Source organism: Argiope bruennichi, chromosome 7, assembly GCF_947563725.1.
Source record: "Argiope bruennichi chromosome 7, qqArgBrue1.1, whole genome shotgun sequence".
Taxonomy (NCBI): Eukaryota; Metazoa; Arthropoda; class Arachnida; order Araneae; family Araneidae; genus Argiope; species Argiope bruennichi.
In genome coordinates, this window is record NC_079157.1 from 37,759,319 (window position 1) to 37,786,594 (window position 27,276).

The window sequence follows — 27,276 nt, forward strand, 5'->3', positions numbered from 1 at the left end:
TGTAAAAAAATTTTTTTAAGTAGGAAAAATTAATTTACCTCACAAGATTTGCCAAAGCATGCAAAACATTAGATCCATCTTTCGCACTCCCCTCCATAAATGTTGTATCGCAATCCTACAAAAAAAATGATAAACTTATTTCACTATTTCTTAAAACGTTTTATTTAGAAAAATATATAACACAAATAAATTCATTATTGGTAAAGTCTTAAAAGTAAAACTCAAAAGCATTATTTTACTTAACATGTTAATCGCACCAACGAAGATATTGTTCGAACCTGGTGGGCTGCAGAAAACAATTGACTAAAAAAATGCAAAAATCATAAAGTTGTTGAAAAAAATTATTATTAAAGTTCCCCAAAGTCATGATTTTAAACATGAAACAAACGTGTTTCAAGCTTTTTTCTAGATCAAAATAGTTAAGCAGACCGGGCGAAGCGAAACATGAATGTGTCAGTTCATATAGTTTATACGCCGTTTAATTTTGTTAACAACACAGTAAAGACAAAAATAATATTGCACGAATTTATCCATACTGTTACGAAAAAAATCTATCTATTTGGTGTGCGATGAAAAATTGAACAGGATGAATAAAGAATAACGCCACTTTAGTTTACGCGAAAATATAAATTCACAATAGAAAAACATAAATCAAGTGACAGAAAACAACACTTGCAGCAAAGATAGCACACAAGTATCAAATCGATAAACCACAGTAATAGAGGAAAATATCCAAAGAGAACTCACATGAGATCAGCATTCCAAGAGCTCGACTACTCGCGTGAACTATATTCAAAAATTCAAGTCTCTCGACTTGTCTACTACTCTACCACTTATCTGTTTGCCTCTGCTTTTTATAGGTCTCATAATAGAACATTGAATAATCTAGAGAAAATGTAAGACTCAAATCCTAAAGGAGCTATAGCCAAAATTCACGAATATTCCGGGTCTTTCATTTTTGTGGCCATGGATGGGGGTCATTGAGCCAGTATGCAATCAGCATCCATTACAGTTATTATTAAAACTGTCTTCCTTATTATAAAACTAAATGAGCAAGAAGTAATGTTACAAATTCGTGACAACATCATAAATTTTAGATCATTACATAATTTTCTAGGGGCAGAAAATATATAAAACAAAAATATTCTCCAGATTATCCATTAATTTATAGAATAATGGAAATTAATGGATAATATATTCCTCGCTTCCTCTAGTTCTATGAAGATAATGAGCAATTCTATGTTCTCCGCATGAATACTAAGTCGAATTCTGCGATTTGTCATCAAATATATCAGAAGATGCTGATAAAATATCATTACAAAAAATGTCGTTAAAAAACCAACAAAAAATGTCATAAAAAATAACAACAAAATATCATAATATTGTTGATCTGCTGATAAAACAAATGTCATAAATAAAAGATCACTCTGATTATATTATTTCCTATATTACCAGTTAATATGCATTTACATGTTAAAAGCCATCACAAAATCATTGAGAAAGTACGGGGGGAAAAGCTAAGAAGCTCATGTGATGCAAGTGATTCTTACAACCGAAACAAACCCTTAGACTTGTCGCATTACGCGATTAACGTGTTAATACAGCACAAAAAAATCCAAACTATATACAAAGAATTTGAAAATGCTATGATGTTAATCATTTTGCAATGTTATACGTTCATAAAGCAATAACTGCTAATGTTTTACAACGAAAGTATCTAAAATATCTAACTGATAATGTTTTTCGAAATAAAAAATCAGAACCTATCGAACAGATATTTCGTGAAAATCTGATGAAATGGCGTGTGCATTTTGTGGATACTTCTAATATTTTTTTTTCATATTTTGAAATTTACAATATACAAGAAAATAGAATCAAACATGTTTTTTTTTTGGTAAAATCCTGGTTTAGTGTGCCTTTTGCTTCGGCAAGGATACCACCAGTGCCAAATTGACAATCAAGATGTTTGACTAGATGAATAATATTGTGAAGCAGTTACAGTTACCAACCTCTTTTTATTAAAATTACGAGAATTATTGATCACGCTTGTTTTATCTAAGAATTTTTTTTAATCTTTAAGAATCACCATTGCTGAATCTCTTTTGAATTCTTAAATAAAGAATTTTTGCAAACCGGCTGCGCTGGTCTGTTCCTTAAACAATAAAATTTGAACATAAGATGCCATCGGCATCTGAAGAAGGCACAGGGCAGAATTTTTAAACAAAAAAAAAAGAAAGAAAAGAAATTCTGATTCCGCTAGCAGCGGGAGAGAGAACCTAGTAGCTTCGCTAGTACATTGAACTAGGGATTCTGAGGATAACAAAAACAGCAGAAAGAAAAAAGAAAGCATCGATTCCAAGTAACGTCGCTACTAGAGGCTGATGATTTTCTTAAAAAATTTTAAGGAATAAATACACAAATGCAATTAATTTTTAATTTGAGTAAGGAACGATTTCGGAGTTTTTATGAAAAAACAGTTGAATTTTTCAATGATGCAAACGTAGTTTTGTCTGTGCCATTGTAAACTATCTACTATTATTTCTGCTTATCCCAATCATCAAACATCGGATTCTTGAACAATCACAGACTTATTGAATTATCACGGGAAATCCACACAAAAAAAATTGCAAAAAAATTCCGTTGGCAATATAATATTAAAATGAAAAACTATGAAATAAAGACAAACAACTTCAAAAATCTCGAGCAGATGTATTTTATTTTTATTATTATTAATTTTTTATTTTATGTTCGGATAAAATTCTTGAACAAATTCTTAATTAGAATAAATCAATTCAGTAAGAATTTCAAAAGGATAAATATTATCTGTTCGTAGTTCACTTTAAAAAATAACACTAGAAAGTTTTATTACAATAATAATGCTTTCAACAATAAAACATAATTTAACTAAATTCTTTACTGGATGTTTATTTGCAGCCTATTTTGTTGTAGATGTGTGACTCAACAAGCGAAAAAAAATTATAAGCAAATCAGCTTTAGGGTTACTAAGAGATTTATTCAGCTTGCTTGTATGGGTTACCATATTGGCGACTAACTCGAGGCACTCTCAACTAGGAAAAAAATACATGAAATTATTTTAGATTCTCTTTTGCAAAATCGGCCTTCCCGAACTATATTTTTTTTAAATTCAAATAATAAGACAATGATTTTATCATACAAATTCATTGTGCTTTTTATTCAAATATTGAGATTAAAATGAAGCAAATCAGACATTTAATCGAATACATTTTGATCTTTATTCAAAAAGAAACTATTTGAGATAAGGAAATTTGATGCTTCTGTATTTATAGCCATTGTGGTAATCCAAACACTCGAATAATTAATTACACTGACAAACTTTTAGTTTTATTGTATATTTGATTGAGTCTTAGAGTAAAAGCATTTCTATTCAGACAAGTAAATTTTCAGTTTGATTATTGATTTAATTCCTACAATAGCCGATTTTCATGGTTGAGTTGTATACCTAATACTTCGAAAATTTTAATTAACTTGAATATTAAAATTCTACATATAAAACATGTACTTTCATTTCATAAAATTTCTTTAAATAAGTCAATCTGAAACATGAATGGAGTGAGACCTTTAAAGACAATTTTGATTTATCTAATTTATTTTTACCTTGCAAGCAAACAAACGATTTTTATTGTTTTCATATTTTAATAAAAAAAAATCTTTTGCTCGAATATTTCCCAAGTTGGTTAATTCTGATATTTCTTTTTCAATTTTCGTTTGCTTAGCAGACTTTTCGTTCTTCTTTAAAGAATGTATGAAAGGCGAGTGGAACTTTCTTATTGATTTGATGGAGTTAAAAGAATGTTTCTAGTTGTAAATAATATTTTTTAAATTGCTCTCGTTTGGTAGCAAAAAAAGCAATTAAAAAAATCATCTCTCATCCAAAATATCGTAACATGATAATATTTTAGGCTTAATTTGTCCGTCTTGACTTTGTCTGACTTGATTAAGTGGTGTTGTATTTTGTGTTCGTTATCGGTGTCTTGTTTTGTGTAGTTTTAAATTTCGCAATTTACAGAAAAAGTAACAACCTATACACATTATTGAGCAAAAGAAATCCAATAGTTTGAAATGTATTAAAGCAATTACTTGTAATAAAAATTCAAAAAGTTTATTTTTGCTTAGCCTAGGGGAAATATTAAAATATTCATTTTGATTATTCATTAATCTATTTTGTTGAACTCAATTTTATAAAGGATATGCATTTTTAACAATTTGTGCTTAAAAGTGCTTTTGAAATTTTATTTAAGTTACAGAAAAAAAAAACTAACGGTAAAAAAAAATGTTAATTTTTTTTTCAGTTTTAAAATGGCGTAGTAATGCTTTTTTACTAACAGTAAAAAAAGTTATTGAGGGAAGGCTTTAAAATTTTCCATTAATTTTAATATATTGAAACTTCAAAAATAAAATTTTCAAAACACTTTTTAGTAGAAAATTCTTTTTATCCAGAAAGTAATTATCTGTCAATTTTGCTGGGTCTAAATCTTGGTCTAGGCGCAGGTCCAGCGGTATGCCTTTTATAGTTATATGAAAGACGTTTGCATGATGAATCAACCAATTTATAAATACAATATCAACCTAAACATATTATCCTATAAAAAATGTCTGTCTGGCATACACTTTGGATGCTGAAAGCATCAGATGCATAATTTATTCTAAACCATTTTCACGTCACGATTTGAAGCTTCTACAGTAATACATTAAAACTCAGTGCTTTAATAAAAGTGATAAAATTTCTTAACTTTTATAAGTAATGAAAATTAAGAAGAAAGAATGGAAAGTGATTGTGAAAAATTTCCGTTGATTAACGACCAAGAGTGCAATGTTTGTAATGTTTATGGTTTCAAAAAACGTAACACTTTTAACACTTTTATTGCCTATTAGTTTTTACCTATTTTATTTGATTTTTTTGCTGTAATAATGTTTTTATAGTAATTATTTTGTAATTAAAACATTTGTTCTAAGAGTTTACTACAATCATATGTGAAGTTTTTTAAAAAAGCGAAAGCAATTTCAATGTTCAATTTGCTGGGAACAAAAAAGACGAAGCGTTTTTTTTTTTTTTTTTTTTTTTTTTTTTTTTTTCCCCCCTTACCTTGGCTAGTTTCTCTCCTTGTTCAGTAGTCACACAGATCGTTCCAGTTTTTATCGCCATCTCTCTCAAATCGATCTTATTGGCGACAATCATTAGAGGAATTCGCTGATTAGAAGATTTCTAAGCATAAAAATAAAAAAAAATCAATGAATTGTTTATGCTAAATAAATAGAAAATGAATAGTCGTTCTGAAGTGTAATTAAAAATCATTTAAAAAAATTCCTTTAACTGGATTTTCTGTTTCAGCTCATTCCTAAGATGAAAATCTTTAAAATAAAATATTTAATGATGCTGTAGTATACGTTCTTATACTTTTAAATTTTAATTATTGTAATTTATAATTTGTAAATTTAGTATTCTTTTTTTATTTTTATTTATTTATTTATTATTATTATTATTATTTTACTTTTCATTATCAATTGGAATTTCGAAATCGTTTGTTTTCTTATTCTGTAACTATGTATTATTATAACAAGATATACATAAACTTTTTCATAGGCGAGCTCTTAGTGTCGCAAAAATATTGATTGAGTAACAAATGCACCTTAAATTATATCTTTTATCAAATTATTTATTCCTTTTGAACGAAATAGAACTATTTTCGAATAGCTAATGAAAAATAAAAGTTAATTCAGATATTGAAAAATAAGATTAGAATATTCATAAATCTTTTATTTCAATTTCTGTCAATAGAATACATTTGCTTTAAAATATTATAACGAAACTTGTTCGAACTTGGCACGGACTGAATAGTTTAGTGGTAGAATGCTATGAACTGTATGCGACAGTTCGCAAGTTGTATCTGACTGCAGGCAAGTTTCCTAAAAATTGTTTTGTTATTGATTTACTTTCTGTTACTTCCCGATTGTTCTAGAATGTTCTTATAATTTTTGTATCTTTTTAACTCTGGAAGATTCGAGTCATTTCCTCTTAAGGATAAAAACAAATGTAAAGTTTAGTTTCTTGAACAAATCTCGAGTTGAGATTAGCTAGTGTTATCTTTGACTTTAATTAACACACAGTTTATCTATGCTAACTTCCTCTGCGCGACAATATAATATCATCTATATTACTTCATACAACTGTAATTTTTTTAGGAAATCTTTTCTAGTTATTTTTCTGGAGCTTTAAGAAAAATGTACAATAAAGTGTAGAAATAAGAATTAAGCATTCCTTCAAAACTTTATTAAGCAAAATTGGAAAATATGTTTTTTAAAGTTTTATTTAGTTTATTAACACCCAAATATCAAATGCATTTTTTTATCTTAATAAAACAATTAAAATTGTAAACAGTGACGAATAACGTCCTTTTTTTGTTTTCGATTAAAATCGTTTTTATTAACACAAACAAACTTCTTTAAAGCTCTGTCTCTTGCGAAGTTTCACCAGAAATGGCTCTTGCGCCAATAAACCCCGAAATCCAATCAACGTATGGTAAACATATTAGATTAAATTGTATGACTAAATAAACTTAACTTAAAATCTGCGGTCTATTACACCTTCAAAGATTTTTAACTAATTAAGATCAAATTTCGTAAAATTTATGGATTTTTTTTTTGAGATATCACGCTTTTTGTGAATCATTCCACAGAAAATGAATTTTAAAAAATGTACTTACACACTCCTTCATCTAATTGTACAAGAAATAAATGCATTTTTAAATATAATTGCCTCAATTAAACAAACTGTGTTAGGTAGGAAGAGAATTAGTACAAACACTTCAAATACTATTTTGGGGTAAACTTGAAGTAAAAATAAAATAAATCTAATCACATCCGGTTTTAAATAAACTACTTCCGGTTTCATTTTTTAGCACCTGTGTTATTAAAACTGTTGTATCTGTAGTTCCATATTATGTAGATTGTTTTTTTAATAAATTAATAAAGCTTTAAAAAGAGAACTTTTAAAATCTACAGAGTTTGGGCTTTATTTTTAGATCATAAAATAAAATTTGAATTTTTTAAGCAGCAACTTTACAACCTAATCGGACGCCTTAAAGCTATGCTTAAGTTTTATAATATTTTATCAAAACAATAGGTGAAATTTTTAAAAATATCATTCAGCTTCTAAATAGTGAATCAATGCCTTCAAAAGATTTACTTGTTTTCTATTTCGACCACCAACTCAAATGTGTGATATATTATTTTTATTACTAATACTTATTAAAAGTGAATAGTTAATTTTTGTTTCATGTAACATAGGACCTATAATTCAAAATTTTCATGTAACATAGGACCTATACATGCTATCTCAAGTAAAAATTCAAAAGAAATTTTAAACTTGTGAAAACATTCTCGTGTGTAATAGTTACTTTTTTCGAAATATTAAAAATTTTAGCATAATAACGTTGTTTGACCTTTACCAATGCCTATTACATCTTGCATGTAATACAGGTGCAATATATGATATTTCAAGTAAAAATTAGAAGAAAAGAAGTTTAGAATTGGGCAAACTTTGCAAGTGCATATTAAAATTTTCATGCAATACAGGGAAAATATATGAAACATCAAGTAAAATTTTCAAAAATGATTGTATAAGAATTTTAATGTGGATATTAATATATTCATATTATAGAGGAGCAATATATGTTATCTCATGTCATAATTTATAGAGAAATGGAAAAGAATTTCGAATTTTTATGAGAATTACAAGTGCATATTAAGAATTTCGTATAATGCAGGAACAACGTACGTTATCTCAAAGGAAAAATTTTTTTTTAATGGGATGAAAATTTCACATTAATGCAATCACTATGTCCTATTAATATATTCATGTTAAGTGAGAGGTAATATGTACAGTCTGAAGTAAAAATTTAGAGAGAAATAAGAGTTTTAGACTTATGCCATCATTACAAGTGCATATTAATATATTCATGTAATACAGAGGCAATATATGCGACCTCAAGTAAAAATTCAAAAAGAATTGGTAAAGGATCTCAGATTTCTGCAATTATTACCCTGCCTGAAGACTGTTTTTCGGCCATCATGCTGTAGAAACAGGCGACCTGCAAAACCAAATGAAAAAAGCAGGTTCATCGCCCGGAATTGCACCAAAAGCAAAAGAAAACGCACTGCACACTAGTCTCGACAGCACGGCACCAGATTACAATTTTGCTCTCTTTCATACTAAAATTTCATTATAGAAAAGTGTTAAATTCAATGCATCTCGGATCAGATTTGATTAATAAATCTTTCATAATAATAATATTTTAAAGGATTATTAGTTATCTTATTATTTATATTCATTCAACGATGAAGTTATTCTAATAATTTTTTTAATGATCAAATAACATTCATATAAGAGTAACGTATATTCTCATTTATCCACTAACTTCTTAGCAATCAATCAGTTCAATTAAACGGAAGTCATTTTAGGAATATGTCGACATTTTTCACGATTTTCAATGCAGCTTTTGAAACTTGTTTATGGACATTTCAAACAAATTCTATTCTAGGATAACAACGGAAATTCTCAGAATTTTTTTCAACTAAGTTTTCATTCAAATAATCAGAAGGCGTTTTAAAGTTGCTTTTTACAAAGTTAAAAAAAAATTGTTTATCTTAACCTCCAAAAATTTTACATATTCTTATTTTCTGCGTTTTATACTTCTTTGGTCCCGAAAAAAAACTATTTTGATACTTCCTGTACATCTGTATGTTTGTGGTCAATAGATTAGGAAACACAATAAGCTTGATGAATGAAATTTAGTATTTGTTTTAATATTAGAATTGTCAATTTCTATAAAATTTTCGATGAAATCTGCAAAAGTGAAATCTACCTGTCTGTTTATATACATTAGAACATGACAACTTAAAAATGCTGCAAGCTATAATGGTGAAATATGGAATATGGTTTTATCACTATAATTATAAATTAATATCAAATTTTGGACAAATCCGTCATTTGGTTGATTTCTTCTTTGTATTATTATTTGTATGTGTATTTAACAGGGTCATATTAGAACAAAAAAGTATGTGCATGAAATTTGTTATGTTATCTTTATAACAAAATTGATTGTAAGTTGGTGCTAAATTTTGATTAAATAGATGAAGAAAAAGATATCTAACCTGCATGCTTGAGTCTCTCACAATGGAAATAATTCCGAAATAAGATATTTGCAGAAATATATATAAGAAAATCGAAACGTGTGCAGTTCTAATGGCTGTTTTTGGCATTTTAAATGTTTTATTATGGGAATCATATAATAATTCTTGCGGGTTTGTTTACACATTCTGTATACAACTCTCTGGGCCATCAATAAAATGTGTTTATATTTTGAAAAAATCTACAACAGACAATTTATACACTATAGAGTTTCAAAATAATTCAATGTGAATATTTTTTTTTTATTATTTTCCGAATAGCTAAATTATTTCTCACTTGATTTCACTTGTCATAATAACAATCTGAAGCTAATTTCTTCTATATTTTTTCAATTCATTGGCAAGCAAGCATTAATTGTTATCTAAAGAAACATCCAAATGTAATATATGTTTTTCTGAAACTGCGTTTGTTTATCTTATTCTAACAGAATTTTAAAGTGCCACAATTTTCTTTATGGCACTTAGAATGCTGTAAAAGCTCAAAAGCAACAACAAGCTCTTGTTGGCATTCTACAAAAAGTTTTTCTGTGTATGGTTAGGATCATAAAAACAAATTCAATTCCAAGAATCCACTGGAATTGTCTGAATAAAATGAAAGCATATGATGACATTTTTTTTCGGTACAAAAGCCACAAAAATATCATCATAAACAGAAGATATGTCGAAAATATTAGTATAGTCTAGGATTAAATATAAACGCTTGAAAAACGTGTAAAAGGGAGTGACTTTGCTCATTGATCTCAAAAGTTCCAAGCAAAAAACCAAATTTCATAATACGTAGAAAACAATGAAATCTTGAATAAAATCTCAGCTCGACGCATTTTTTTTACTGTTAATATTGAAATGTGACAAAAATAAATTTCATCAATGTCTATAAAATGTGGTGTATATTCTGAAGGCTTGCGTGGAACTTTTTTTAGCATCAAACAATCAGAAGACTGAATTAGTAATCACTGCTTTCCTAAAAGTTTCTGTACAAATGTTACTACTGTTTCTTCTAAACTTAAGGCTTCTTCTAAACAGTCATACAATCGAACAATTTTCGAAAGTTTCATTCAATAAAAAATCACCGATTTCAAATCTATAACCTATTTTTCCAAACCATTAAAGTTTTATTTCATCTTACTTAAATCCACCAACAAAAATGTTGAATTAAACTTCACGTTTGTTTGTTCAAAACTGCAAATGTGAAGTAGTTTCTGTTTTGTAGTCAAATATACAGAATTTATTTTGTCTATTTCCTATAAATTTTGTAAAAATGACTTTTTTAGCTGTTAATTTTATTTTTAAATAGTAATAATAAAGAGACGCAAATTGTTTGTTTCTTATAGCACTTGCCACTGACAAGCCCGCTGTTACGAAGACAGCGATTTAAGCCTGAGGGGGAGCGTCTCTTACTTTTTATAGCAGCGCCAACTAGGGCCAAGAATACGACTTTGCCACTCACGCATCACTCATTCGCCTGCACAACCCCTTTTTACAGGAGGGCACATTCACTCATCTCACAGATAGAACAGGAAGAACAACCATGCCCAAACCGGGACTCGAACCCAGGACGCCCAGATCACGGGGAAGACGCGCGACTCCTATGCCAGGACGCCGGCACGCAAATTGCAACTCTATTTTTGAACTAGACAATAAAAAAATTCTCAAATGAACTCAGTAATGTAATTTTATTACTTTTAGCACTTAAAAAAATGAGAAAATTTAGAATATCGCGTTGTCGTTGTGTTAGATTAGTGGAAATACTTTATTCAAAAAATTTTGAATTAAATTAAAATTATTAACGAATTCTGGAATACTTCAGATGCCATGCTGTCTGGAGACGGTGCATTGCATTGAAAATAATATAAACATAAAAATTTTTCATGAATTTGATTTCTAAATTTTCCCTAATTATATGATTAAATATTAAATTTAATTATATGACTTTTTCTTCGAAATTGATAGGTTCAATTAATGCTCTTTATTAGTAACTGGACGTCGTTTCTATTAAAAAGACAGAATTGTATATACAATACTTTAATTATTATTTAAAAAAATAATAATAAAATATTTGATGAAACTGATGGGGTATTTTGCATTTTGAATAAAAAGAAAATACAAATAATAATAAAATATTTGATGAAACTGGTGGGGTATTTTGCATTTGAATAAAAAGAAATAGAATATTAAATTAGTTTTATGCCTTTTCTTTGTTGACTTATTTATTTTTAATTCTAATGTTAAAAAATGCCATTAGAATTAAAAATAAATAAGTCAAATGCAATATTCTTCAATACTTTTATCAGAATTGTATTAATAGTTTTTTTTATTTAATCAAGGTTATAAGATTGAATAATTTATAAAACTCTGCGACAAATCTATGTTAAGCATGTCAAACTCATTAACTGGCTACAAAAACTTTTCGGACCGAATTAATAAATCGGCATGCAGCGATATTCAGATAAAAAAATTTGCCTGGAGGCATAATTTTTAAGATAGGTGATTATATTGAAAATTCGATTTTTTGTAAGATGGAATTTTTTAAGACAATATCCTTGAAGTTTAAACAAATTTCTTTATAAAACCGTTAGAATTTTGTTTCTAAATCTAATTTTTGGGGAGAAGTTACACTGTTTGTTATATTTGTATTTGTATATTTTAATGCTATTTTGCATTTTTAAATGCTATTTTCTCAAATTCTATTTCTTTATGATGATAGAATTTCTTAGGAAAAACCTCATAAATTAAAATTTAATGCTAGCTTTTTATTCTGAACAAGAGAATAAGTAATCTATTTATTTAGAAATATTTTATAAATATTTTAGTGCTTCACAAAGTAAAATAAAAAAATTGAAAATTTCGTGTTACTTATCATTCTAATCTCAATATTTTTTTAATAAATGAATTACAGCTTTTCTTTTAGTTCAGGAACTAGATAATATATTTCTTAAGCTATGTACAAAAGTGTAAACAAATTATTTAATAAAACTCTAAACTAGAATTTTTTTTACCTTATACCTTTTTTAGCAAAAAGAAAGAAAAAAAACATGGGCACTTTTTTTTTAAAATTTTTTTAAATGTTCCATTTAACCGATATATTTTGGTTTCATAGATATTTTTTCATTCAAATGTTCAAAAATATTAAATATTTTCAAATGTTTTTTTTAAAATTAATCCCAAATGTCATCACATACCTGAAATAATAAATCAAGTCTAACAATTGATTTCAAATATGTAAGTGATGTAAAATATCAATTTATTAATCTGAGTGATTAATAACTGATTAATTTCGATGAAAGGAATAGTTTTCCATATAAAATATTTTTAAATGATGTTTTTTCTAATATTTGACTATTTTACGAAAAAAATAAATTGTACTGGAAAGGAATAAACCATATTTTTTTAGAAAGTTTTGACACCGCATATAATTTATATTTATTCTGTATTTGTCAATTGGGTATGGAAACACTTACAAATTCTTAAACAATTTTTCGAAAGTAATTCCCGATCAACTTCCGAAATATTTGAAAGTATAAAATAATAGAATTCCCTGTGAATCAGAATTATTTACTTTCGATCTCATTATTTTACAATTATGTTTAATTGTGCTTTTTAAAAAAATTTGAAAGCATTTTTTTTTTCAGTTCCATCAGCACCGTACTCTTTCATTTTACACATTTCAGGCATTTACTGCGTGCTTGTGCAAACTAAAGAAACCATCATTTTAGTTCCGACTTGAAAGGAAACGTGTCAACTCACATCAATGTCCTCGACCCACTGCCTGACATTGAGGAAGCTTTGCTCGCAGGTGCAGTCGTACAACAACATCACACCATCTGCTTTGCGGAAATACGTCTTTGTAATACTGCGAAATCTAATGTAAAAAATGCAAATATTAGTATTAGAAGTGCTGCAAAGTTTTAAGAACGCACAAATATTTCAACCATGCATAATATTCTTTTTAATTTGCGAACATTTTCACCTGTTCTAAAACAAAAGGAGATAGAAAAGTTTATGTGTAGGCAATTGTTGAATGATATAGTGATTAATGATAAAAAGCTCATTAAATTATATAAATCTTTTTGTTTACAAATAAATTATAATATTTCAGATCAAGATTGCTCTCGGTTTTGTAAATCACTTTCATTTACCTTTTATTCTTCATGTTTTCTATTCACATCCTGAAATACTAGTTTTTAGAATTCTGAACGGTTATGCACTTTTTATGAAAATTCAACGATCTTTCTCTTCATTTCATTTGTAATCTCATCAAAATATATCAGGAGTGGGCATTAAGTTGATCGCAATTGACCGGCGGACCACTGTGGTGAATAGCATATAAGCCAGTAACAGCGCTTCTACCCGAACAGCTGTTTTGGTATAATCGTTAGTTACTGGACTGCTAACCAAAAGGTCCCAGGTTCTATCCTTCGTCCATCACCTATCGCTTCATTGGTGACCTCGGACAATGAACCTTCAACCTTCGCACAGCTGTTGTGGCGCCATCTACCCGCAACCAAAAGTCGTCTGACTCACTTGACGCAGCAAACTAAAGTCGTCAGACTCACGTGACGCAGCAACCCAAAGCCGTCAGAAACACTTGGCGCATCAGCACCCACAAAAAAAAAAAAAACGCTCGCCATAACGCTTGGCGCTATTTAAACTGGGTACAGGCCCATTTAGACAACAGCTTATAACTAATTACTCAATACATCACCACTCAACAACCATATCTTTCGTCTCTCCTTCGACTCACTGGAGGGAGAGTACTGTGGTGAATAGCATATAAGCCAGTAACAGCGCTTCTACCCGAACAGCTGTTTTGGTATAATCGGTTAGTTACTGGACTGCTAACCAAAAGGTTCCAGGTCCTTCGCGCATCTCAATTCGCCTCACCACCAAGACATTTTGGGGTGACTTCTTTTACCAAAACCAAAAGCATACTATTAGAAACATATTTATGGAACACCGACGGCTATTATTATTATATTTGTAGTTACACAGGTAAGTGCATATTCCGTATTTATTATTAAATAATAATAAATAATGTAGACCTTTTTTTAGCTCCCGGTACCTACGCCACTGGGTAGACCACAATATCTTGAAAAAATTAGAAGTTGCCCTTACCTTTAAAAAGTTCACCCACCCCCTGCAATATACCAATGTTCTAGTCTGGTCGAACCATCATAAAAAAATGAATAATTTCTCGCTACGCTGCCTATATACATTCTCAAATATCTTATTCAGCTTTACCAATCACAAGCTTGTCATAATTTTGTTAAATCCGTTTAAATAATACAAATTTCTCTCAAAAATAATATGAATTAATATTTATTTATTTAATTTTTTATGACATCAAAACTAAGCATCCTTTATTAAATTTAATTTTTATATAATATGAACATTCGATCAAAATATTAAATATATGTATTTTTTTTTTAATTTCTTAGTTATATTACTAAAAGCCAATTTATAAATGATGCAATTATGATCTTACTATTCTCAATTATTGCCAATATTTTCTTTTTATTTGAAACAATTAGTAAAAATTTTATAACATTCATTCTTTTTGATATTGAAAATATTTTGGGAGCATTTCATAACTGTATTCATGACAATATCTACTAAGTTGCTTCGTTTCAGTTCTGTATACTAAGTCGCTACATCGGTAAAAAAAAGGGGGGGAGGGGGGAATTTTATCAGTGTAAATTATTTAGATCTTGCCAAAATTTAATTTATTGCAGCTGCCTTTCTTTTTCTGTTTATGAATATTCCTCTATTTCAGATTGATAGTGACGATATTACGTTGGTATCTCTTGATCTCCCAATTTCATCAACGACTGTCTCTCTATATTGATTATATATAATATTCTATAGCAAAATAATCGATACTAATATTCAATAGCAAAAGAGTAGATACAAATATTCTATAGCAAAACAGTAATAAATATTCTATAGCAAAACAGTAGATATAAATATTCTATAGCAAAACGGTAGATATAAATATTCTATAGCAAAACAGTAGATATAAATATTCTATAGCAAAACAGTAGATATAAATATTCTATAGCAAAACAGTAGATATAAGTATTCTACAGCAAAGCAGTAGATATAAATATTCTTTAGCAAAACAGTAGATATAAGTATTCTACAGCAAAGCAGTAGATATAAATATTCTATAGCATAACAGCAAAAATTAATATTCTATAGCAAAACAGTAGATATAAATGTTCAGTAGCATAACAGTAGATACAAATATTCTATAGCATAACAGCAAAAATAAATATTCTATAGCAAAACAGTAGATATAAGTATTCTACACCAAAGCAGTAAATATAAATATCCAATAGCAAAACAGTGGATATAAATATTTAAAGCAAAATAGTAGATATAAATATTTAAAGCAAAATAGTAGATATAAATATTCAATAACAAATAGTAGATCGAATCTGGAATATTTTAATATACACGATTATTTTTTGATCCCCACAAATAAAAGAAAAACCTCTCACCTCTCTTGTCCGGCAGTATCCCACAGCTGCACGGCCACATTCTTGCCGTCCACTCGAAGGGTTCGCATTAGGAAATCGAGACCTGCGAGCATGTAAGAAAGATTAATTGGATCGCTAAAGGAATCGGCACTTGCCAACATGTGCGTTAAATTCGAGGTTTTACTAATGCTTATTGATCAACAAGTACTTTGTAAAAATCGGAAAATGATAGCATTAAATTATATTAACATGAATATAGACCTTAATTATTTCACTTTTACTAATGATTCGTAAAGGATCTATTCTCGTGTTTGTTAAGATCTTTCTAGTCCACGAAAAGTAAGAAGTGGAAAAATAGCAATTAACCATGGTTATATAAACAATCTCTATTACTTTACATTCATTTTATATAATATGAAATCAATTTTTGATTATAAATTCTACAAGTAACGCTTCGAGTTTCTTTTTTCTTCAAGTAAACAATAAATACGATTAGATAATTGTATTAAATTAATTAATACGATTTCGATTAGTAAACAATAATACTACTATTCGTAATTAATATTTTCCTCAGATTTTTGTTGAAAACATTAATTGCAGTTGAAACTATTGGAAGATATTAATAATTTACAGCACGCAGCATTAGCCAAGTCGTAAGTTCGGCTTTGGAACCGGAGAGTTTCAGCTTCGTGAACCGATTCCATCGAAGATCCATCGTATAAGTGAATCTGACGCGCGTTAAATCCTTCGGCTTCTCGCTGGTGTGGCGCGGAAGTTTGGAGAAAGGGTGTCAGATCAGGTGTTGACCTCGCCATCTGATCGCGGCTCAAAATTACGTGATCCGTACCAAAATAGCCCTAGTATTGCTTTAAGAAAGGGGCATTATTATAACTGAACTGAACTTAATAAGTAAAGACTGATTTTGCTAAATCTCGACATTAATAAAATATTTCGGTGATTTTAAAATCTTAGAGCAAGAGTCAATTTGAACTCCTCCATTTTTCCATCGAAATTTTTAGGAGGTAACTTATTATATATATATATATATATATATATATATATATATATATATATATATATATATATATATATATATATATATATATATATATATATATATATATATATATATATATATATATATATAATTTCAGAATACGAGTGTAGTTACCTAGAGTGGAACTCATGTGTCTAACGAAGACGCCTTTGCTGATTCGAAGGGCGAAGGAGGATTTACCGACCCCTGCGTCTCCTACGAAAATGACCTTGAAAGTCTGTTCCGGCGGGCCCGTCGGTTCATATAGCTGTTCCACTTCCACCGAGTTGTCTATGGACTGAGATGTGATAGGCAGACTATCATCCTAAACGAAGGAAAAAAAGTAAAATGTTCTGTTAGAATTTTATGAAATAATGTTATATTTGAATTATCATATGATAAGTAATATTCCATATATATGTATGTATATGTTTAAATGTACACATGCATATGTGTGTGCGTGCGTGCATGTGTGTGTGCGTGTGTGTGTTTAGTTCAATCTTCTTAAAATCAGATGTGTTATTGTTGTGGAATTGCTTTTCTAATCTTAATCGTTCAATGATGTATTCATTAACAAGAAGCATTAATTATACGCATAAATCAAATAAAGGCGTGGCGTGTCATAATTGGCCAGGCATAAGCAAATTTTCCAATTTTTTAATGAGTCATTGAGATAAGAAGTCGATGCAATCAAATATTTAATTGAAGATTTGAATTATAATTTCCAATATCATCTAACGACTTCAAGGTCATTTTTGAGTCAATCTGACATTTCAAAAGAGAATTAACGATGATAATTGTTCGGTAAATATCATAATCTAAATCTGTTAATAGACATTTAGCAGACGATTCCTCTTCAGACATTTTATAACGGCTACTATTTTTATTTTGTTAAAATATTATTAAAAAGTAAAAGCAAACGATTTTTTCTTTGATGAACATATTTTGTTAACATTATTTCGTCTATTTTTTGTATAATAGCTGATGATCAATTGTAAACCTTCTGGAATCTGGCAATGTTTGTAAGATACGCTGTTATGTTGAAAGAATAAACAAGCCGATGGAATTCTAAATTGCTTGGAGTATTATTTTAGTTTTAAGAATTTAAGATGCTCTGCAAGCTATAGTTTGAAGCTTAAGAAAACAGGTAGTTTTCTTGAAAGCATGCAAAAATAATAATATTTTCCTTATTACTTATATAGTATCTTTGGAAGAAAGTAAGAATGCATGCACGTATAAATGAGTGAAATATCTAATATTATAATTAATAATAATTTGAAAACTACTTTCCAGCATGATATATTCCACCTTCCTTTTATTCGTGAAATTGAGGTTCAAATCAATTTTAACAAGAAGTTTTTAAATAATTAATCTTTAAGTCTCTGAACGTTCTATATAAATAATATCACTGGAATCATTTATTTATACGAATCAATTCATTTTGCTTTAATGTACAAAATTCTAACTTTTTTTTATATATTTGTCATGAAATGTAAATTATATTCATTGTATATTCAAAAATGTTTGGACCTCAAGAATTATTTTTATTGTGTTTTTGTATTTCATTTTTTCTTCTTAAGTACCAAAAATGGTACCCTAAAATATTTATTGATTGTTCGTAAATATTATCGATCTAAAAATATTTTATGAAAATTCTCCTTTTATATTGTTAAGGAAATTCCGTAAACTCAAATGAATTCACTGTAGTGGTTGTATGGTGATACAGTCAACAAGCCTCAATAGCAAATATCGTTTGTCTCTTCGTGTTAATAAACGTCGTTAAACAAACAGTCGAGTCGTACACAAACAATATACACCAGCACTTAGGAAAAATAGCACCCACAAGTAGTAATCGGCTGTGAACAACCACAATTGTGCACAGAGACAGAACTCAGCATCAAGAGACAATTCACGTAGCTATTCACTAAGATATTTCAAAACGCATATTATCGCCCACTGTCTCCTCGCTTTAGCTGTACCCAACTGCTAACTTACTACTGTACGACTGACTATTCCACACACGTCCCGATGCTGCCTCAATACTTGTCTCCAAGACTTGGCTCACAGCTCACTTCTCCACTAATTTCCTAAGTTCCAATGAACGCTTAAGCTTCGTTGGACTGATCGATCTAATTCGACACTAACTCAACTCTGTCTTATATGTTTGACTTCGGCTTGAGCAGCCGGCCTTATATAGCTTCCGGAGCAGGGCACAGACGGTTCTCGAACAATCAACCAAGATTTGCCTCTTATTGGTCCTATTGCCAAAATTCCAGAAGATTCTGGTATCATAAATTTTGTCGCCAAATCTGGGAGTCATTGATTTGGCATCCGATCAGTATCCAATAAAAGTGACAGTAGTCTTTCCTACGATAAATCAACTGAGCAGGAAAGCAACATTACAGATTGATAACAATATTATCTTACATCATAGGTTCCCAAATTGGTCCAGGTGGACCCCCAGGGGTCCATAGGAGACCACACGGGGGTCCACGTAGACGTGAAAAGAAAACAGGGGTTCACAAGTTGTAAGTGGGGGTCCACGAAAAATTTTCTGGTTTTCATAATAAAGAACAAAACTTTTGGCTTGGATTTACCTATCAACATAGGCAGGTAGCATCATTCACTAGGTAGGTACTCAAAAATATTCGAGACTCAGTTCAAACACAGAATTAAATAGAACAATAGATAATAGTACAAATGTACACCACATGTCGAGACTTGCAAAGTGCCGCCCGTGCTAGGAGCAGATTGAAAGGAGCAGAAAGGAGAGATTTGAGATTACTTCTTACAAAACTGAAGCCAAATATTGATCATTTGCTGTCAATTCATCAAGTACATCCGTCTCATTAAAAGTATGACTATTTTTTATTGTTGATTTCCATTTCAGAGTTCATTGTTGATTTTTTGTCAATCGTTGATTGTTTGTAATAATAAATGTTTATAATTTTGTATAACCATAAATATTATTTTAATAAATAGGACACAAGAAAATGTGCTACTTTTTTTCTTCTTAACACCCCCAATTTAAGGTGATATTTTTTAGGAGTTTTGGGAATACAGTAAAAAAGTAGCAGCAGGGGGTCTACTGAAAATAGTATTCCACGTAGTAGTGGTCCACGGGAGATAAAGTTTGGGAACCTCTGTTTTACATGAAAGTATAATATTTCAGGTTTTGTAAAGAAGCTTTTGAAATGAGTGTGCTTTCGTGAATTTCTTGATCGTGAGAAACTGAAAAAAAATTAAATAAATATGAATCACAATCTTACATTGTCTATGGACTCGTAGATACAGTTGATTTTGGAAGCTCTCGGCATTGGGGTCGGGACATATCCATTACTCTGCTCTTTGGGAGTTGAGCACTGAGCAGGATTAGGGGACCAACTTCTATTCCAACTGAAAATTGAAAGTCACTGATTAATCTCCTCGATCCAACAAGATTAATACCAAAGAGAACAACTTATTTTAATTCAATATGATCTTTATTTTACTATTTTACTTCAGAAAATTTTTATTAATTACTTTAAATGCATATACTTTTTTAAAATTTTAAATAGAGCGATATTATCAAGTTACTTCTAAAAAAATTTTTAAAAAAACCAAGATACAGAAGCTTATTTGTCCTCATTGAGACCAAATATTTAAATTAGTACTTTGAAGTTACTTTCAAACCCTGATATTTTAAAAGTTTTGCTTAAACTACTAAGATCCCTTGCTATTATTATCAAATCGTATAATAATAGCAAGAAATTCTTATATTTTAATATGCAAATTAAGTGTCAATCTGGATACAAAATTGAAAATTTCAGTAAAATGGCATAAAATTAATTTTGTAATATTCACATTACTTCAAATATTAAAATAACAAAGATCCAAGTACTATTTCCTAAGTACATTATCTATATTCATATTACTAATTAAAATAAATATTGAATGCTGATAAAACATGGGAATGGTTTTGGTTTTATATAAAACATAATGTAAACAAATGGAAAAATTTTCCGATAGAACCGGAATTATATTGTAAACGAAAATACCTTTATTGCAAGTAGTAAATACAGACATTTTCTATATAATATTCTATGACAAATGATGATGCGTAACTATTAAATGAAAAAATGATTTCTGCTTGAATAGTGCATATATATTATTATGAAAGAGAAAAAACATTTCAAAAATCGAATTTCTTTCTTTCTAAAAAGGTTTCAAAGCTCTAAAGAGTAATTTCTAATTCACTGAATTCATTTTTTAAACTTTTCTACAGCTTACACATTTCTATTTTTATTTGTTGTTAGCAAATACTTTATTCTAAATAAAAGAGACTGCATAGCTAGCTTATTTTAGACACAGACCTACTTCTTTGGCTAAGCTATGAAAATCAATCTAGCAGGCATGGAATAAAATTTTTCATTTAAGTTTATAAAAAGCTTTATTTCTTGGAAATTAGGATCTAATATGATATTTTTTAAAAAGAGGCAACCATTTTAGTTTAGTTAGATTAACGTCCCGTTTTAAAGCAACACTAGGGCTAATTTGGGATGGACCTCATAATTCTAAATAGCGGTTAGATGACGAGGACGACACCTGAGCTAGCATCCCTTCTCCACACTTCCACACTTAAAACAGCGTGAGGATGTTTGGCCCTGACGGATTTGACGCGCACCAGACGCGCATACACGACTGCTCTTCTGTGGAATCGGGTCTCGAACCTGAAACACTCCGGCTCCAAGGCCGAGACCTTACCACCAGATTACCGCGGCCACGAGATAACCAGAAAAATCATGATAGAATATATTTTTTCTTTCTCTTCATGTGGTTGATATGTTTCCAAAATGCTTCAATACTCTTCATTTCTGTTATCAGAGCTCATAGTACCTCACTGGTTTGTCCTCAATTCCCAGCTGCTTCTTGATGTCCGATATCTTTCTCCTGGGCAGCGTGTCGGTAGGCAACAGAGAATCCTGGCTGTTGCTAGGCTGGAGCTCGTATGAATCCACTCCTCTGGGATAGCATTCGATTTTCAGAATCTAAATGAAAAGCAGGATTTTTCGTCACACACACAAAAAAGAATAAAATATTTTAAACAAAATTCAATCATTGCTCGCGAAATTTTACTAACATAGGAATATTTTTTTATTAATTTACAACTGCATGAAAGGAAATAAATTTAAGTCCTTGATGGAGAGGTTCGATAATGATGACGGACCTTTTTTGTATTTTAAAGATTTTATTGATTCTCCGTTTTCGGGAGTTGGATTGAGCCTTGCCTTTCGGCGTTGCTGCTACGTCGATGATGTTACAAAGACTGATGGTTTTTTACATGTACCGCTAGAGGGCGTTACAAGTGAGAGGCGGGGCAACATGCTTACGTAACACTTGAAACTAGATATTTCAGATTATAAGGACAACTTCTATCTATATGCCTCCTTTCACATATAATATTCATTAATGCAACTTTTCATACTTATGCTGCTGAATGATTGGTGCTCACCTTCTCGGAAGCAGGGGGTGGCATGGAGGCTGGCCTGCTGGCCCTCGACTGCCCAGAGTCCCTCCTGAGACGCTCTCGTCTAGAGATGGCAGCATGGTCTATCTCTGTGTACTCATCTTCGCTGTCCACGGCGCAGGGGGGAGAGATGTCCCAGTTCTCGTCAACCTCCCCAGAATCTCTGACAGTCGACACACCACTGTCTGATTGATTTAGGGACTGTTGGGCTGCAGCGAGTAGGAAGAAAAAAAATGACAATTATTTAGAGTGTAGCGGCAGAATGGGTATTGCTTAAATAAGCAACATTAACTGCTAAGCAACGCAAGAATGATAGTAAAGGGTATGTATTTAACCCACTTATTTCTAAGATTATTTTGGTTCATAAACTGGAACTCCCAAGTTTATCTTTTAACTCTATGAGCTCTGACCACCCGATATCGGCCCATTCGGCATGGGTTTGATTCAGACGCTTTGGGACGGTTAAATGAATTTAAATGAACACTAGTGGAGAAATTCCTTTTACGCCTTAAAAGCATTTAACCGCCCCAAAGAGCTTGAATCAGACCCTTGTTGAACGGGACGATATCAGACGGTTAGAGTTCATAGGGTTAAAGAATAAAAGAATTGCTCACACACACACACCCTCCAAAATGCAAAGACAGCCCATGTTCTTAAGGAATTGTTATATAAAAGATGCTTTCATTTAGTCGCAACTTCGTTGAACTGGCGTTTCTCGTCTTACTGTATTGATAGAATTGAGAATTGCTATGATTTAGAATTGCTGAAATTCACCAGAAATTCTTAAAACTCCACAATCGAATATCAGTCTCCAAATTTAATTAATGCTTTAATAATAAACATCTTTGCTTAGATTTTGTAATATCATATAAACACTTTACACTTAAGGGAATAACGATTAAAATCGGAAAAACGATTTTTAAGAACCTCGTCTTAGCATCAACAGAGGAAAGAAAGGTGTTAAAGATGATAGCAAGAGACAATTTGTTGGCAGGAATTGCTGAAACAGATGATTGATTATTGTACTGAAATAGACGATTACAGTCTACGTTAAGAAGGACATTATTCATTCTTATGTTAAATTATTCTTATTCTCCATCCAAAATTCTGAAAATATATTTGATATATTTGAATATATCAAATATATTCTAATATATTTGAAGCCTATTTCTTGATTTCTTTTATATCCTCTTTCCACGGACTGAATGGACTTTAAAATGACCCGGCGAAAGATTTCCCGAACGTTTTAATAATATTTTACACTTTAATTAATTAAATAAATGAAATGTTGATTTCAATGCAGCTGTAAAACACATTCATTAAAGCAAACTGAGATTCTTATGATGGTTTGTTTACATTTGAATGTCGCCAGTCGATATTAAGTAATAAGGCCGATTTCTGTGCCACGTACATTACAATTTCATATAGAAAGATATTTCGAATTATCCATCACAAATCGCAATCATTGAAAGTTTGGCATAAGAAATATTTTTACTTGTCTTTAGATCAAATATAAAAGACTAGAACACATCGAAGCTATTTACCTAGTTGTCTGTCTTTAGGCTTAGGTCTTCTCCGAATCTGGCACGTATACGTACTGTCCATCGACTTGGGCCTCCTGTATGCTCCGCTTTCACTGTCTTCGTCATTTTCGTCTTCTTGGAATCTGCGAAAACAGCTTTCGTTACTCAAAGGAAAGTGTACCTGTAATACTTTTAAAATTGGGGACGCTTTTAATTAGAGACAGTAAAATGTTGAAAATATGAAATGCATCAAACGAAACTTTTTATCAAATTTAGCTTTAATCTATTTGAAAGAGGAGATATAATACTTTTTTTCCCAAAAGAAATTTCAAAATGTTGACACATTGATTTCATAGCTTTTGCTTTGAAAGACTACTTTCAATTATTTGCATTTTAAATCATTAAATCTATCGTTTTCTCAATGTTCCAGATTGATTTTTTGAAAAACGTTTGAAAATAATTATATTTTTAAACATTTGTATAAAGAAAATATTAAAACATCTATGAAATCAAAATATGCCAATTAAGTATTACATTTTTTAAAAAAAAATAAGTTGATTTAAAGAGCTGGTTTTGGTTAAAAATAGTTATAAAACAAAAATGTTCTAGTTTATTGATATGTCAAATGATTTGTTTAAAATATTGCAGATAACTTAAGAAATATCAGTTCCTGAACTAAAAGAAAAGCTGTAATTCAATTCACTCTTTAAATACTTGGCTTCGACTGATAAATAATATGAAATTTTTAATTTTTTTTTCACGTTGTGAAGAACTAAAACAACTATAAAATATTTCTAAACGAATAAATTACTTATTCTCTAACTACAGGAAATGCAGAACATATTGAGAAATTATTATACCAAATTTAAATTTTAAAAAAATGTGCATTAGATTTTAATTTATGAGATTTTTCGTAATAAAATTCAATCAAAGATGTAAAATAGCATTAAAAGGAATATAAATGCATATATTAGTATAACTTTTCAGAAAAAAACAACTGAGAAACAAAACTCTATTGATTTTATAAAGAAATCTGTTCAAACATTACATATATTAAATTTTCAAAAAATTCATAATTTCGCAAAAAAAATTGATTTTTCGACGTAGTTACCTACCTTATGAAAATAGATAATATATTTTAAAAAAACATAACGTGATTTTGAAATGTCTTCTTCAAAAAAAAGATGTGTTGAAGTATATTAAAATATAGTTTTCAACCTGAAATTAGAAATGAGCACGAGGAGGTTTCATGAAAACGGTTTTGATAAATAAGAGACGGTTTTGATAAATAAGACAAATTTTGCGCTTTTAGTGACAAATTCACTAGCAATTTTTAAAACAATCGGACGAAAATGCGCACTAAGAATTTATAATTAAAGTAATGTAGGACAAAGTTGATCCAAGAGGGTGATAGTCAGAAAATGGTATAAGCCGAATTGTCTGCCTTATATTTGTACGCTAGCCAAGAAAGCTTTAAACTTAGAAACCAAAGAAATACCTTTCCAGGAATCCAAATTCCAACTCAGAAATGAGACAAAAAAAACGAATAATTAAGGATTGGCAGGAGAAATGGAATAATTCCATCAAGGGGCGAACAACCTATCAACATTTAAAAACTGTTTCAGTTAACCGAATTGAAGATGATTTTTATCTTAACCAAGTATACGCTGCCATAGTGTATATTTTGTGCATCAAAGTCGTTTCTTTGACCAAAGTTCGACTTGCCAGTGTGGCATCGAAAAAGGATCTTTAACTCACGTGATCAAAGCCTGTGCACTATGGCAAGAACACAGACTCAGATGGTCAAGAAATTGGATGTCTGTTGAATTCGAAGGACTCATAAAAATTTCAGTCATTAAATCTTCTATTAGGGACATTTTGTCAAAGCTTTTGTCTTTAGCTCTCTCCTAATGTAAAAAGTGAACACTCACTTAATATATTTTATGCATTTTTAATGTTTCACAACTTAATATGTAATGTATCTTTCTATTCTTTTCTATCCAATATGCGTTAACTCTAGAGGGTTCTTTATTGGTTGCAAGGGCTTGATGTCTTCGAGTGTAGTTTGTTCCTTCGTGCTAGGTGGGGCTGCTCTCGACGGGTCCATCAAGTCTCCCTCATGTCCTCTAGATAGGTCGGGGTATCGTTACCGTATGATTGTATTAAAAATGTTTCAAATATTCAAGATTCTGCCCTCAAAATCAATAAATATGCATCGATATATCATCTCTTAAAATGTTTTTAAAAAGCAGCATAGGAATAGGCACTGAACGAGAAAGATACTGACCTACCCGTAATGTCGTACGCGTGGGCTGGTTCCAAATAGTCTCCAATAATGGAGCCGCTCTTGCAGCGGTAGATGTTGGTGTGGCCCTGCAACAACATTAAAAAAGTGAACATTAATAATGATCTTCAAATGAACAGCTGGGAACAACGCGATTTCTTTCAGCTCAATATCGTTACTTGAATATCATTCATTTCACATAATGAAATTATTTTTTATACTAGCCGCCTTTGGCGACCAACAGATTTGGCCGTATTTTGACCGTCTTGAATTTCATTTAAAACGTTTGTTCGTAACTTAATGTACATTATTTCCTCAACAAAGTGTTTTTAAACATCAAATTATAAGAAACCTTACAGCCATGTGGCTTTACACTTGTTCTTTTATTATGTACATGAACCTTTCCAAAAAGTCGAGTCCATTAAAAACATATTTGTTCGGCCAACTTATTACGAATTTTACGTTGTCTTTTACGATAATGTAATGCAATGCCGCTTTCGAATTCTGTAGTGTAAAATGCGCAGATAATGGAAGGAAATTTCACGATTGAATGTTGATTAAACAATTAAAGTGGTTTGAAATATAGTGTTGAAAATTATGGGGAAAAATATTTTTAAAAACTGTCTAACTTCAGAAAAAAGTTGCATGGCAACAAAACTGATATCATTAAAAAATAATTTTTGAATTTTAACATATTGTAAAAATTAGGTTTATGCTTTATGTAATATTTTCGGATTTTTTCTCTGTAAAAAGCTTCTTTTTTGCAATTTACATTTCTTCCATTTTAATTAATTAAATTTTTAAAAATCGTTTTTAGATGCACAATCCTATTTTTAAAGTATAGAGGTTAACACACAGACACACATGCTTACTCATATATATATATATATAATGATATTTTAATTCTAATTTCAATTTAATTAATTTCCAAGATTTTATGATAATTTAGCCCATCGTAGCTTCATTCTAAAATATTTTCTTATTTCGTGATCCAATTCCACTTCCTCTACTTAATTAATTCAAGAGAAGATATGCAAAATTGCTAAATCAGCTAAAAACCTCACATTCCCACGTTCCGTGAGAAGGGATAGAAAAAAGTCCAGTAAGCACATTCTTTTTAAAACATCCCAGTGTTTCCCCTGCCTTGTCGGCGCGTGTAACGAAAATCCCTATCGAAATCTCATATATTAGCACTATGAAGAAATATTTTCCCTATCACAATC

General features: G+C 30.1%; 1 protein-coding gene across 2 annotated transcripts in view; it reads right to left on the minus strand.

Annotated features, from left to right (window-relative positions):
* LOC129976573 (ras and EF-hand domain-containing protein-like) overlaps positions 1-27,276 on the minus strand; it is a 108,033-nt gene that overhangs the window by 1,837 nt on the left and 78,920 nt on the right. Inside the window, exons 8-18 of one of the 2 annotated variants that reach the window (XM_056090206.1) lie at positions 26,057-26,142; positions 23,791-23,912; positions 22,232-22,455; positions 21,616-21,767; positions 20,010-20,136; positions 16,876-17,065; positions 15,726-15,807; positions 12,973-13,087; positions 8,082-8,129; positions 5,126-5,245; positions 39-115 (exon numbers count right to left, since the gene is read on the minus strand). In XM_056090206.1, coding sequence (XP_055946181.1) covers positions 39-115; positions 5,126-5,245; positions 8,082-8,129; positions 12,973-13,087; positions 15,726-15,807; positions 16,876-17,065; positions 20,010-20,136; positions 21,616-21,767; positions 22,232-22,455; positions 23,791-23,912; positions 26,057-26,142 — 1,343 coding nt within the window. The remainder of the gene's footprint in view (positions 1-38; positions 116-5,125; positions 5,246-8,081; positions 8,130-12,972; positions 13,088-15,725; positions 15,808-16,875; positions 17,066-20,009; positions 20,137-21,615; positions 21,768-22,231; positions 22,456-23,790; positions 23,913-26,056; positions 26,143-27,276) is intronic. The other variant, XM_056090207.1, reaches the window with a different exon arrangement.